This window comes from Cnephaeus nilssonii (genome assembly GCF_951640355.1).
Source record: "Cnephaeus nilssonii genome assembly, chromosome: 1".
Lineage (NCBI taxonomy): Eukaryota > Metazoa > Chordata > Mammalia > Chiroptera > Vespertilionidae > Cnephaeus > Cnephaeus nilssonii.
The window spans coordinates 108,480,435-108,494,213 of record NC_137072.1 but is presented as its reverse complement, the minus strand read 5'-3'; the positions used below and the strand labels follow the sequence as shown (position 1 = coordinate 108,494,213).

The window sequence follows — 13,779 nt, the reverse complement described above, 5'->3', positions numbered from 1 at the left end:
TTTTATCATAAATGGTTGCTGGATTTTATCAAAAGCTTTATCTGTAACTATTGATAACATCATGTAATTTTTATCTTTCATTTTTATGTAATATATCACATTTATTGATTTACTAGAGGCCCAGTGCACAAAATTCATGCATGAGGAGGAGTGTTCCTCAGCCTGGCCTGTATCCTCTCCAATCTAGGACCCTTCGGGGGATTTCTGACTGACGGTTTAGGTGTGATCCCTGGGATCGGGCCTAAACCGGCAGCCAGACATCCCTCTCACAATCCAGGACCACTGGCTCCTAACCACTCACCTGCCTGCATGCCTAATGCCCCAAACTGCCCTCCCCTGCCAGCCTGGTTGTCCTCAACTGCCCTCCTCTGCCAGCCTGGTCACCCGCAACTGGCTTGGTTGCCCCCAATGGCCCTCCCCTGCTGGCCTGGTCGCCTCCAATGGCTTTCCCCTGCTGGCCTGATCTCACCCAAAATGGCCCTCCTCTGTCAGCCAGTTTGCCCCCACCTGCCCTCCCCTGCCAGCCTGGTTACCCCTAACCACCTGCCAGCCTGATCTTGCCCCTAACTGCTTGCCCCTGCTGGCCTGATTGCTGCTAACTGCCTCTGCCTTGGCCCCCACCACCATGGCTTTGTCCAGAAGGAAGTCGGATGTCCGGAAGATGGCTGGTCAACTTGGCATAATTAGCATATTACCCTTTTATAGTATAGATTGATTATATAGGATAGGGTTGCTTAAATGGGGGGGAAAGCCTTTTTTGGCAAGAGGAGATGCTCTTGGCAGACGAAAATACATAACCCCTATATCTGGACTGATAGCCATCCATATGCACTATATTAACAAATTGGTTATTAAAAAAATTGAACCACTTTCTTACACCTTACACCAAATAGCTGTTGCCCTTAAAACCCTTCCTCAGCCCCCACCTTAGGTTCTGCCTTCACAGTTCACCCAGATTAGGTTCTGATTGATAGGTTTCTATGCCAGTCAGCATCAAAAGCTCCGCCTCCTAGGCAGCCATTCGCTCCTCTGGGAAATCCAGAATAGCCCTGCCTTCATGTTGGCACCAGCCCTTTAGTCACACCCCCAGTCTGCTACTGGGTGTATCTCTGGCCGCTCTGAGAAGCAGCACCTTGGGTCTGTGCTGGTGGCAATTTTGAATTCTCATCCATGACCTAACCTTCTTACAGTGTGAGCTCCATGAAGGCAAACATTTGTCTTGTTCATTCTTAGTTCACTCATACACTTTACCTGTGTTTATGCATCTATGCTAGCACTGCATAGTGACCAGTCAAACGGTTGTTTCAGTCGTTGTGGTCACTGCCTTTATATATATATATATATATATATATGACTATTGTACCAACCTTGTATCCCCGGAATAATGTATTGCTATATCTGATTTGCTAATATTTTCTTGAAGATTTACCATCTATTCATTTGGAATACTAGCTTATAATTTTCTTTCTTTGTAATGTCTTTATCTGGTTTTGGAATTAGGATCATGCTGGCCTCATAAAAAGAGCTTGGAAGTCTTCCCTCCTCTTGAATTTCTTGGAATAGTTTGAGGATGATAGTCCTTCTTTGAATGTTTGGTAAAACTCCCCTGAGAAGTCATCTGGTCTAGAACTTTTGTTTGCTGGGAGTATTTTTTTAAAATTAATTTTATTATTACTGCTTTAATTTTATTAGTTGTTATTAGCCTATTCAGGTTATAGCTTTATCAGCAAGATGAGAGCCCAATGGTATAAAGTAGAAATTAAAGTTAGTGTTGAATATCTATTTAAATATTACTTCCTTCTAATATTTAAAGAAGATTCAATGATAATGAAAGCAATCTTTAAAGGTACCTTTTAAGTATATAATGTTGTCTATGCTTCTCTCTAATTCATAAATCTGTGACTCACAAGTTTGTACAAATATTCAAAATACCATAGTTTTGTTAACGGTGCTTGAGTCAGTGTCCCAGTAAACATAATATCTCCCACAATGCAGAAAATAGCATAGTAATATATTTTCAGCCAAACAGGTTTCCTAGCTGGAGTCAACGTCTTTTCCAATGAAATGAAACTCCTAAATGTCAATATGAATAAATTACTAACACAAGCTCTTCACTTATCTTTAATGCATTGCCAAAGACCAACTTGATTGAAAACCTGATATTTAGTAGAAAGAAGAAAGAGGGTATCTTGAGGAAGAATCAAACTAACAAGGGTAGTAGGATAGAGCATTTCTGTGTCAAATTCCATCTGAACAATCCTGTGTTTTTTTAAAAGTTGGAAGCCCATACATACTTGGAATTTTTGCTCTCTGCCTTTGATTTAAAGTGCAAAATCAAAAGCCTGTTCTATGAAAAGAAATGCACTTGAGCAACCCAGGAATGTGCTGAGGCCTTTCTACAAATTAATCTCTTCTTTGGTGAAGTGAAACATCAGGACTATTCAGGGACAGTGGGAGGGGTTTGGGGCTTGAATTTGAGCCAGGCTTAATGAGAAGGAGTTGGAGGCAACATAGAATTGAGCTGTACATTGTTAACTGGTGAAAGCTGTGAGTGAGGTGGACTTACTGGCCAAGAATTCTTTCCCTTTGTTGCAATTAACTACAGTGTATATTCTGAGGTAGTTTTCATGATCTCTAAAGATCATAGTATATTTTAAAAATGGTATCTGTTTTTAAAATCTTAAAATAATTATCCTAATTCTGATTTTTATATTTCCCACTGCCTTGAAGACACAAAAGTTCATGTTCCAGTAAACATTTGTTTTTTATTTGGCCATTTTATTAGGAATCTATATTGGTAGCCTCTGTGTAAGGTGCTGGGGAAAAAGCAATGATAATATACCTGGCCCAGAGTGACTCACATTCCAGTGAGAGATGCTGGAATCTCTCCATCCCAACAGCAAAGGCAGAAACCAAGATGCGAAGCAGGCATCAGGCATTTAGCTTAAGTTCTCTGAACAAATAATTTCTTGTAGGGACCATGACATATCTTTCCAGAGAGACCATGTTGTGGTGAAGTGCTGGTTCATTCCATAAATTTCTTGTACAAAAATTTTACTAAGCAGAAAGTCCGGTATCTTGGGAACAAATGTTCAACTAGAACTCAGGAAACCTGGGGTTTAGGGCAGAGAAAAATCATCTTGAACTAGTTACTAAAATGTTCTATGCCTGAGTTTCCTATTTGGTGCAATGGAGATGAGCTCTCCTTCACAGAGCTATTATGAAACTATTGCTGACCATACTTAGCAAGAGCTTAACCTGTTTCTCAAGGGCCAGTGATTCATTTAGCACCTTCTGGTCATTCAGAAAATCCTGGTTGTGGTGTTCTCTCTTAACAGTCTGACTGCTGAAATGTTTATGGGGTAGAATAAAAGTGTGTCCAGAATGGCCATTGGATTGAGGGGGTCTCCAGAGTGAAGTGAGTCAGTTGTGCACTGGGTGGGGAGAAAATATCCATTTATGTTTGTCTTATTGCATCTGTTATTACTTTCCAATTTTACATATTTCATAATGCAACAATATATAATATAGAGTGGTTGAGATACACTTTATTAGTAAGTACACATATATTAGGAGTGCGTGCTCTTTTTTGTTGACAGAGTTTATAGTCAAAAACGTTTGGCTATTTCTATTTTAAAGGAGAAACAACTAAACTAATGGGAATATATTTCTCTTTAGTCAAAAGTGATCAAGTGGCCCTAGCTGATTTTGTTCAGTGGATAGAGCATCGGCCTGTGGACTGAAGGGCCTTTAGGTTTGATTCCGGTCAAAGGCACATGCCTGGGTTGCAGGCCCATCCCCAGTAGGGGGCATGCAGGAAGCAGCCTATCAATGATTCTCTTTCATCATTGATGTTTCTATCTCTCTCTCTCTCTCCCTTCCTCTCTGAAATCAATAAAAGTATATTGTAAAAAAATTATAGTGTCCAAAGCCAATTTAATTCAAATTATCTTTAATATAAACCTAGAAAATCATCTAGATAAAATATAAAACTCCTTTTTTTTTTAAATTTTAAAATGTTTACAATCTGTGAAACTCTAATTTGGAGAGGTTCTTTGAGATCTGGAAGCCTGTTTTGAAACGTCAGGTTTCTGGATTGTTTTACAGCTTGGGAGAGGCTACGGAAGTGAAATACATCAATGTGTTTACAGAGTGTTTCTTGACTTTGCAGAGTACCGGCATCTCCAGATCCACTTTCATCTCCTCCCACCTTATTCTAAGTTCTTGGCAAGCTGACAGCAGTGACTGCATTATCTAGATTTTTAGCTTCTGGCTTCGGTTTGCATTTGGCCAGTGAGACGCCCTGGCAGGGTATGGAGAGAAGAAGAGAAAGGATGGGGCACGTATTACCTCTGTTTCCTCTTGACAAGGTGGCCTGTTGGCAGTTCCTGAATGGCTATGGGATCTATCCAAAAAACTTCTACAAGCACAGCTTGCCTGCGCTTCTGGTGCTGGTACCTCCCTTTTATTCGGGTTGAGAGAAGTTATGAACAGTCTTGCCATATAGTCAGTCTCTTGTTGGTTTTCTGAAGCCTGTCCCGAGATTGTAAATATACCTATCATTAGATTCTCCTTAATTGCCCCTTTTGGTTGACATCAATGTTCTATCAAGAACTTGTCTCCAATTCAATTCAACTCATATTTCTCACTAAACTGCTGAAGATACAGATGGATGGCATACAGACCAGAGTCGGCTACATCCCAAGCTTATTATTCTTAGGGTGTTTGATGTTGTTCCTGGTAAAGCAGAGGTTTGGGATTGTTTGTTTTGTTGTTTTAAACAACATATGTGCAAGTAATCTTTTAGCAGAGAATATTATGTCCATGTTTTTTTTTATTACCTGATATAAACACATCACTAGAAAAGGGTGTATATGCTTAGAAAATTGCCTGTTAGCATAACAGACACTAAGCAAGGATATTACCATGTAAAGAAAAAGTATCACACAGAGGGGTAATATGACTTATAATAAAATAAGAAAGTGACTTTCATTGGAAACAACTGCTACACTTGTCCTGGTGGAGGGAGCTGACTCCAGGGAACACACACAGTTTTTTGCATTGTTATTGAGATGAATAGAGATATAAGTTTGAAGAAAAACATGACAAGTTTAAATTTTGAAAGAATCAAATAGTGTTACTACTACTGGCAATAATACTTAACTTTTGTTGAGTATTTATTATGCATTTTACATGTATTAACAAACTTAATTCTCATAATAACCCATAAAGTTGGTATTATTATTAACCTTTTTTGGGGGGGTCAAAGAATAGAGAAAGAATTCACCCAAGATAGGAACCTATACAATCTAGCTCCACATATAAGTGTTGATTGTATATGCTCAGAAGGAAAAAATAATGTTGACTTGAAAACTATTTTGTGAATGAGAATAGCTTTTTTCTTTCTCCCAACAATGCATTACATTTGCCTCATAATTAGAATAATTCAAAAAGAGTGTTACTTCTAGACTTCCTCTTTTATTCTAGGAAGTCCTTTGTAGCATAACAAATGGATTATTTCAGAAAGAGAGAAAAAAATCTGCAGTTCATGTGAGATATTTCAAAGGGATACATTTTTTTTAAAGAGAGGTTTTAGCTTTTCAATGTTAGAACATTAGTGTGTAAGTCATTTTTTTGAAGCAAATAAAAGTGCTCTTTTAAAGAAAATACCCAATTGTCCAAAGCATCTCCAGGTTGGTCACATGTCAGCATACTATATATCAACCAATAGACTGGGGTGCTTAAGGAGCAGAGACAAATATTTCAACCTAAGTTTACAATTGGAAATCAACTTGGAAATTGACTCCCTTTGAGAAGCTGTGAAATCTCCTGGATGTTTAAAATATGTCATGTTGGCTGTTTTTTATCACTTAACTGTGAGTTTCTCTTAGGAGGAAACAGATCTAGTTGGCAAACCATGGCCCCACCCGTGGTTGGGATGTGTGATTTATCCTGCATGGAGCAACTGAGGAGGGAGCGTGGTCTGCGTTCTGGTCTGTTCTGATGCTGAGCAGGACCTGGACTTGTTCGGAAATTTGGCTGTTGATGTCTTCGGGCCTGGCTCTATTGTAGATGAAATACATTCCATCAGAAGATCTCTCACTAACCTCCTAGGATTACCCTGCATTTCTGAGACTGAAGTTCAGGCTCTGTAGAAATAGCATGTCCCATAGAGTGTGGAGTGTAAGATCTATCAAAAGAGTGAAACACACACATGCACATACACACACACACACACACACACACACACACACACACACACCAGGAATGCATGTCACGTGACATTATTATTAGGAAGGAGAACACTTTCTGATGGAAAATTCCAAGTTCCCTTTGAACAACTGCCTTGGGGAATGTCCTTGGGAAATAGAGGCCTCACCTCTATTATGCCATTAACTGTGCTTATGATTTCCTTGGAGTGTTTATAGGTGGGAGTCCGGGTGTGGAATGTACAAATATTGCACAAAAAATTACAGGAGAGTGATTACTTCCTTTGCCAAGCCGCTCTCCAGAAAGCCATGAAACACAGCAGTGGCGTCTCTGGTATGCACGGAAACTTAAGCTCTCACCTTTGTTTAACCTCATAAGCTAGGTCTGACCCAGAGCCTGTACTGTATGCATATTAAGGCAAGCATTTTGAGTGAATTTGGAAATGTGGGACACTGGTGTGTGGGCAAGTTTAACATCTCTCTGTTCCAGAGAAATCTTTCTCAGCTTTACTCATGCTTGACAAAAAGGAGGAGATATTATCTGTGCTAAAGAAGCCAAAACTAATGTCAAGTTGGCCCCTGGGCCGTGCTCCTCATGCGCCAATTCCAGTTTGTCCACTGAAGCTGTGGAGCAGTTGTGTGCTGAATTGGTGAAAGTCCAACACTAATGGGGCCAAAGGTCACTGGTCTGGTTTCTCTCTGGGGGCTGTCATAGCTCCACCCATCAGGCACAGTCATGCCCTTCTCCGGCAGGGTTATGGGGCTCTCAGAGCCCACATGGGGCCCGGAGGAGCGGAGCCTGATGCTCCAATCAAGTGATTGAACGTTCATGTCACCTTGGCTGCTCCTTGCTCTGGCACCTCAAGTAACATGTTCCAGTTCTATCTTGAACTCATTTACATTTTCCAAAGGGATTTTGATAATATTTATTGTAATTTCACCAGCTAAATTCTTAGCCCACTAATGCTAGGGAATACAGTTTACAATTCTTCTCTTTCCCATGCAGTTCCTACATGCTGCCAGATATAAAGGCAAAACTTAAAAAAAAAAAAACCTTATTAGTTGGTACTGAGCCACCAGTATAGACTGGATGGTGGCAAATGTCTTCTCTACATAATATCAAATAATGATGATAGTAGTAATAGTAGTAATGGAAGCAGCAGTAGTAGCTCTAGTAATAGTAATGGTAGTAGCAGGAGAGCAGTTAACACATGCCAACTATATGCCATTTCACTAAAGGTTACTCATTCAGCCCTCTAATACAGGTACTAATAATGTATCCAATTTATTGCTGAGAGAACCAGTAGAGTTCATGACCCCAACTTCTTTAGCCACCATGACTAATGATTTTCCCCTATACCAGTGGTCAGCAAACTCATTAGTCAACAGAGCGGCAAACCGCGGCTCGTGAGCTGCAGTTTGCTGACCACTGCCCTATACATATAACCCACCCCTGGAAATCATCAGGGAGCCAGGTCTTTTGAGCATTAGCTTACCTATGACTCAGGGGTTGTCACCATTTCCTCAACTAATAAACCTTTACTTTTTTGGCTGAAAAAAATTTTAAAAAAAGAAACAAGAAACTGAGAATAAGAGCATTCAAGTTACTCAACCAAGATCAATAGCAAAGACATAAGAGAACCAGGAATTGCTTAAAGTTGGTTCCAAACTTAACGCCATTTAACCTGGACTTGGACATAGAGGCATTGCTAATGAATACAACCATTTATCTATTCAATCTGTCTACTGCTATAGACTATTCATCACATGCAGGTTTGTCTAGTTTAGAACATTCTAAGGTAAATAACTGAAGAGTATAGGAAGAAGAGATGGAGTATGGTTTCTATTTGACTGTTTTCCTTATCACTAGCCTCTTATGAGTTTCAGAAACTGAGGAAAGTTAAGGCTTTCCAGCATCTGTTTGTTTGGTTTCCTTTACAAACAAAATAAATCCGATTGACATTGGTTTACTTACCTTCTTGTGGAAAAGATCTAATTTGCTGTCTTCAGATTTTTGGATTAAAGTTGGTAACTAACCAAAGGTAGATTGGTAAATTCACCCACCAAAACTGCAAGCAACCCTCAAACTAAGAGCACTCTTGAGTGACAGCATAGATACTTCTAGCTCCTTTCATTTGGTAAAGATCAGTGTCATCTGTGGTTCTTCATAGCTTTAGGACATTTTAATTCAGCTTCCTGTTCCACCAGATTTTTACTCAAAGCTGCCTAAATAAAAACAACAATAATGAAACAAACAATCAAAAAATAATTTTCCATCTGTCCCTATAACTTAAATACAAAAAAGAAGGGAGGCACTGTTTTTGGAAACTATAGTAATTTTATAGACTTCTTTTATTTTTATTTCGTGTTAATCCTCACCCGAGGATATTTTTCCATTGATCTTTTAGAGAGATTGGAGGAGAGAGGGAAAGACCGAGAGAAACATCGATGTGAGAGACATACATAGATTGGTTGCCTCTTGCACCGGCCCTGACCAGGGCCCAGGCCGAGGAGGAGCCTGAAACGGAGGTGTGTGCCCTTGACCAGAATCAAACCCGGTACACTTTGGTCAGCAGGCCAATGCTTTAATCACTGAGCAAAACTGGTTCAGGCATAGACATCTTTTAAATCAGTAGTATTGATATTATGGACCAAATTTTGCCCCTCCCCCCATTATGTTGAAGCCATAATCTCCTATATGACTGTATTTGGAGATACATCTTTTAGGATTTAATACAGGTTAAATTAGGTCATAAGGATGGGGCCTTAATCCCATAGCATTGGTACATTTATAAGATGAGATCTTTCCTGTTCTTCCCTCTTCCCCCAACCCCTCTCTTTTTCTCCCCTTTTCTGTCTCCTGCACCTCCTTCCCCCCCTCCCCGCCCCGCAGCTTCTTTTCTGTACACACCTGAGAAAGGCCGTGGAGAAATCCCAGCCCTATGCAAACCAGAAAGAGAACCTTTACCAATACCTGATCATACCCAGATCTAGGACTTCAAGCCTTCAGTACTGTGAGAAAATACATTTCTGTGTTTTGAGCCATATATCTGTGATACTTTATTATGACAGCTTTGGAAAACTGATAGATTCTCTTAGGCACCTGGAACATTGAGGTGTGTGATGGGTAACATTTTTTATAAAATAAAGTCTTCTTGCTAACTTTAATATCACATCAATAAACCACAATCTACTCAGAGTTTTGATGGGCAAGTTGGTTTTATTCTAATTTTTTAAAAATGTATTTTTATTGATTTCAGAGAGGAATGAAGAGGGAGAGAGAGATAGACACATCAATGATGAGAGAAAGTCATTGATCGGCTGTCCCCTGCATGTGCCATACTGGGATCAAACCCACAGCCCAGGTATATTCTCCAACTGGGAATTAAACCATGATTGATGCTAAACCACTGAGCCATGCCAGCTGGGAGGGGGGTGTTATTCTAGTTTTGTTTAGAATAATAGCATCATACCAACTTTAGATATTATCTGTTCCAATCTCCTAATATTATACATGAGGAAAGTGAGACATGGATGGGGAAACTGACTTGCCCAAGGTCCCATATTTGTTAGTTACAAAGTCTGTGCTGTTCAAATATTTCAATTTTCATTTCTCTGTTCCTGCTACCATATCAAACAGTTTATCTTAATTTATATTTTTACTATTAATTTACTTGTATATTTTTGTTTCCCAACCTTCAATGTCCATGTGGTTACCTTTTCAAAATATTCTGTTGATTTCTTTAAGTGTTTATTTTCTCTACCTGTTTTTACTAGCACTGCCTTATAAACATGAGTTTTCAGAGAGAGACTACACTAACACGATTTTCCATTTCTTGTATGCTTTACTCAGTTAATAAATTGCAGTGGTTTTCACTTATGCTTTCCAGCTCCATTAAAGTTGACTTTGCTGAAATGAACATGCAAAGTTTTCTTTATTAAATGTCCTGAATTTGTGATTACAGACCTTGATTAGATTATGGCCATTGTCCTTGAATTTATTTTACTCCTGTATTACTAGACTTCCCCCCCTCCTCTTTAACATAAAATAAGGTTCTGGCTGTTTCCATCTTTAATTCTTCTTTCTTGAGCAACAAAAGAGCTTTTGTTATGCCCTCACAGGGAGTGTTGGTGCCTTGAGAAGTCTAAGGATGGTTTTGTCAGATCGAATCTTGGCACAGCCTCAAATAAGTACTCAGTCTTCATATGTTGAAGCTATGTATAGACCTGTGTTGTACTTTGTAGGTGTTCTGATATTTTTAAAATAAGGTAGTTTAATCCCAACATCATATTGAAGTGATGCAGAATCCTCTTTTCAATGGTTACTAGTAAAGTGGATTTTAATCAAAGTGCTATCATGATGATGAAAGCAATTGTTTCTAGGGGACCTAAAAGTTTTCAAAGGGCTTTCATATACATGATTCTACCAACCCTTCACAGTAAGCATGTGGGAAGTTTATAGTATGAATAATGTTGCGTCCATTTTGCAGGTGATGAAATGGTTACTTACTCATGGACAAACCATTTCTGAGACTTCAAATCCATGCTTTTTGTCTCCAGTTTCTCCCTTTTTACCCTATAGGTTCTTCCTTGCATGCTGCATCTATACATCATTAGGGTATTATTTTATTTAAAAAAAGCATTTTGCTGAGATTCTTCTAGGCTATAAGGATACAAAATTAAACTTTTATAAGTTTAATAAAATTAAACTTTAAATAAAATTTAGTTGTTAGCTTCAGCTATGAATCAGATATTTTTAAATCACTAGTTTTTAACTCAATTCCACGTTCAAACTTATTTTTATTATTGGCTATAGCTTCAGCTTACCACGACTAGACTTGTTTAAGCCCAATTTTTACCTATAGGGCTCTACTTGGTAAAAATATGTCACTCACAGCATACTTAGCCTCTGTTATGTGTATGAGGATCCATTTGACAATATGATCCAGCTTAGAAACTTATAGAGACTGATATTATAGAGAGGTTAATAGCTTTTTAGACCTGGATTTGTACCTTGTCTTTAACATGTTAGGCAAGACACTTAACTTCTGTAAGCCTCATTTTCTTAATGTGGAAAAAGTGAAAATAATTAGAGTATCTATACCAAGAGTTTGTTAGAAACATTTAATAAAATCATATATGAAAATCCCTTTGCACAGCGTGACACCTTGCTCCCAGGAGTTTATCTTCCTAAAATCAAAAGTAACCAAAATCAAAATTTCTAATGTTTCTTATCCCCATCACAAAATCCACATTTTTAGCTTGATACTCAAAAGCCTTTATAACCTCTATCCATTTTACTATTCCAACTCCCTCCCCTCCATTTCCACCTAACTTTTATTCCAGCCATACTGAAATGACCACCATCCTTTGCCATCCCCTCTGCTCTATTCTTCCTGTTTCAATAAATGTTTGAGTTTTCTTTATCTTGCCGAAACCGGTTTGGCTCAGTGGATAGAGCGTCGGTCTGCAGACTGAAAGGTCCCAGGTTCGATTCCGGTCAAGGGCATGTACATTGGTTGCGGGCACATCCCCGGTAGGGGGTGTGCAAGAGGCAGCTGGTCGATGTTTCTCTCTCATCGATGTTTCTAGCTCTCTGTCCCTCTCCTTTCCTCTCTGTAAAAAATCAATAAAATATATTTTAAAAAAAGAGTTTTCTTTATCTTAATGCAATTTTTTGGTAGGTCCTTTTCCTCTTCCTAGAAAAGTCCCACACTCCTTCAAGGTAAAGCACATCAAGAGTTTATTGCTCATCCCTCTGTTTCCAAGGTACTTTCTCCCTTGTATCTATAGCAATGCTCTCTGTACTTAAGAGCCCTGACTCTTTTGTTAGATTTCAAGGTCCTCAGAGAACGTGCCTCTTTTGATTTATCTCTGCATTTTCATATCAGGCAGAGAGCAGAGAGTCAATCATGGTTAGACTGAATTGAATTGATCAATTAATTTATAAATTATGATAGACTATTTACTATACTACGTAGCTGGAAGAATGCTTTGGACCACAAAGCTTTGTCCATAAAATATTTCAAGTTCAGTGAGTAAAAACTTGGAAGATAAAATACTTAGTAAGCTTTTGCTTAATTAAATGAGATGATTACTATGAAGTACTCCACACAATGCCTAGACTATAATAGGTGCTCACAAACAAATCCTTTCGCCTACAGGAGGAAATGTGATCAAATCAGACATGATGGCAGCAGTGCCTTCTCTTAGTGCAAAAGTGTTTTGAAATTGTTGAGAAACTGTACAGTCCACCTAAAATAGTATCCAGGCAAATAGCTTGTTCACTATTACAGTGATTTTAATGTCCTCTGAAAAAGTTTGGAAATAAATTTTAAGTTAGACATTTTCCAGAGAATCCAGCCAATCCATATCCTGACTAGCCTTCAATTCACGGATAAATAATAACATCAGTTTTAATTCTGTTTGCAATTTGAGTTATTCCAACAAATTAATAAATATGGAAGCGCAATTAGAGAATATACTCAAAATATGTTAGGTATAAATAATTCCTTACTTGCATAATTTTTCTCTACTTAGAGAATACATTTTGAATCTTACTAAAATAAAATGTGTAAGATTAAATAGTTCATTGGAACCTATTCTTCCATCACTTTTAAGTAACTAAGATGCAAAAAATGGTTATGACTCTTTTCTTTTCATTTTAATTAGATATCCTACACTTACCAAACTGAAATTTTCCTTATGTTCTTTATTTTGGAATTCATAACAACCCATCCAACTCTATACATTGGTATTAGTGTGCGAGAGGACACCGTTTTAGGTAATCTATCATATCTATTAGTAAGATTACTCAGGAAAAGAGCAGTATTCTTTTGGATATCAGCTTATAAAATCCAGATCTGAGAAAAAGTGAATTGTATCTCAATAGCCCTAAAGCAAAACTAAATTCCTGTCCTTTGGAAGGAAGAATGGAAATACTTTTTTATATTTATTAAGATGGAATGTATGAGAACAAGTAAGAGATAAATATCTGGGATCGGGGTTTCTGATCATCTGCCATCATTCCACTGTGGACTAATGTCCTCATCACTGACAGATATCCCCAAAAGAAATAGAATAAAAAAGACTAGACAAAAGAATATTTCCCTATTTAACCTCTTTGAGCTTCAGTTTTCATGTGTAAAATGAGGATAATTTTAATCTTGGTCTCATAGATTGAGATAATTAAATCAGGCCATTAGTGTAACCAAGTGCATGCTTGGGAAGAGTTAGCTATTAATATTAAACCTAGACCTTTAACTTCAAACTTCGAATCAATCTCCTGTTAATATTTAATCTTAATTTATGTTAATTCTAATCATAATCATGCATCGTTTTCATAAAACACATGATTTAAATCAGTGATAAGGCATTTATAAGAAGATTGGCAAAGAAATAGCCTTTGGGAAGAACGTGGAGACCTATGCAATTATTCATGTACCCTCCTGTCCATCCATGAGTCCACCCAAATTGCCATCCATTTACTCAATATATATTATATTTTTAACTCTGTCGTGCCAAAAATTATGTTGGCTTTGGAAATGTGGCAACTTGCTAAGCTGAACTT

At 38.1% G+C, this 13,779-nt stretch overlaps 1 protein-coding gene across 1 annotated transcript in view; it reads right to left on the bottom strand.

Moving 5' to 3' along the window:
- The window catches only part of LOC307097029 (ligand-dependent nuclear receptor corepressor-like protein), a gene marked incomplete at its 3' end in the record, with an annotated part of 766,497 nt that extends 754,686 nt beyond the window's left edge, over positions 1-11,811 (bottom strand). The window contains exon 1 of the mRNA XM_079766897.1: positions 11,724-11,811. Coding sequence (XP_079623023.1) covers positions 11,724-11,789 — 66 coding nt within the window. The 5' untranslated portion in view covers positions 11,790-11,811. The remainder of the gene's footprint in view (positions 1-11,723) is intronic.
- Between the last annotated feature and the right edge of the window lie 1,968 nt (positions 11,812-13,779).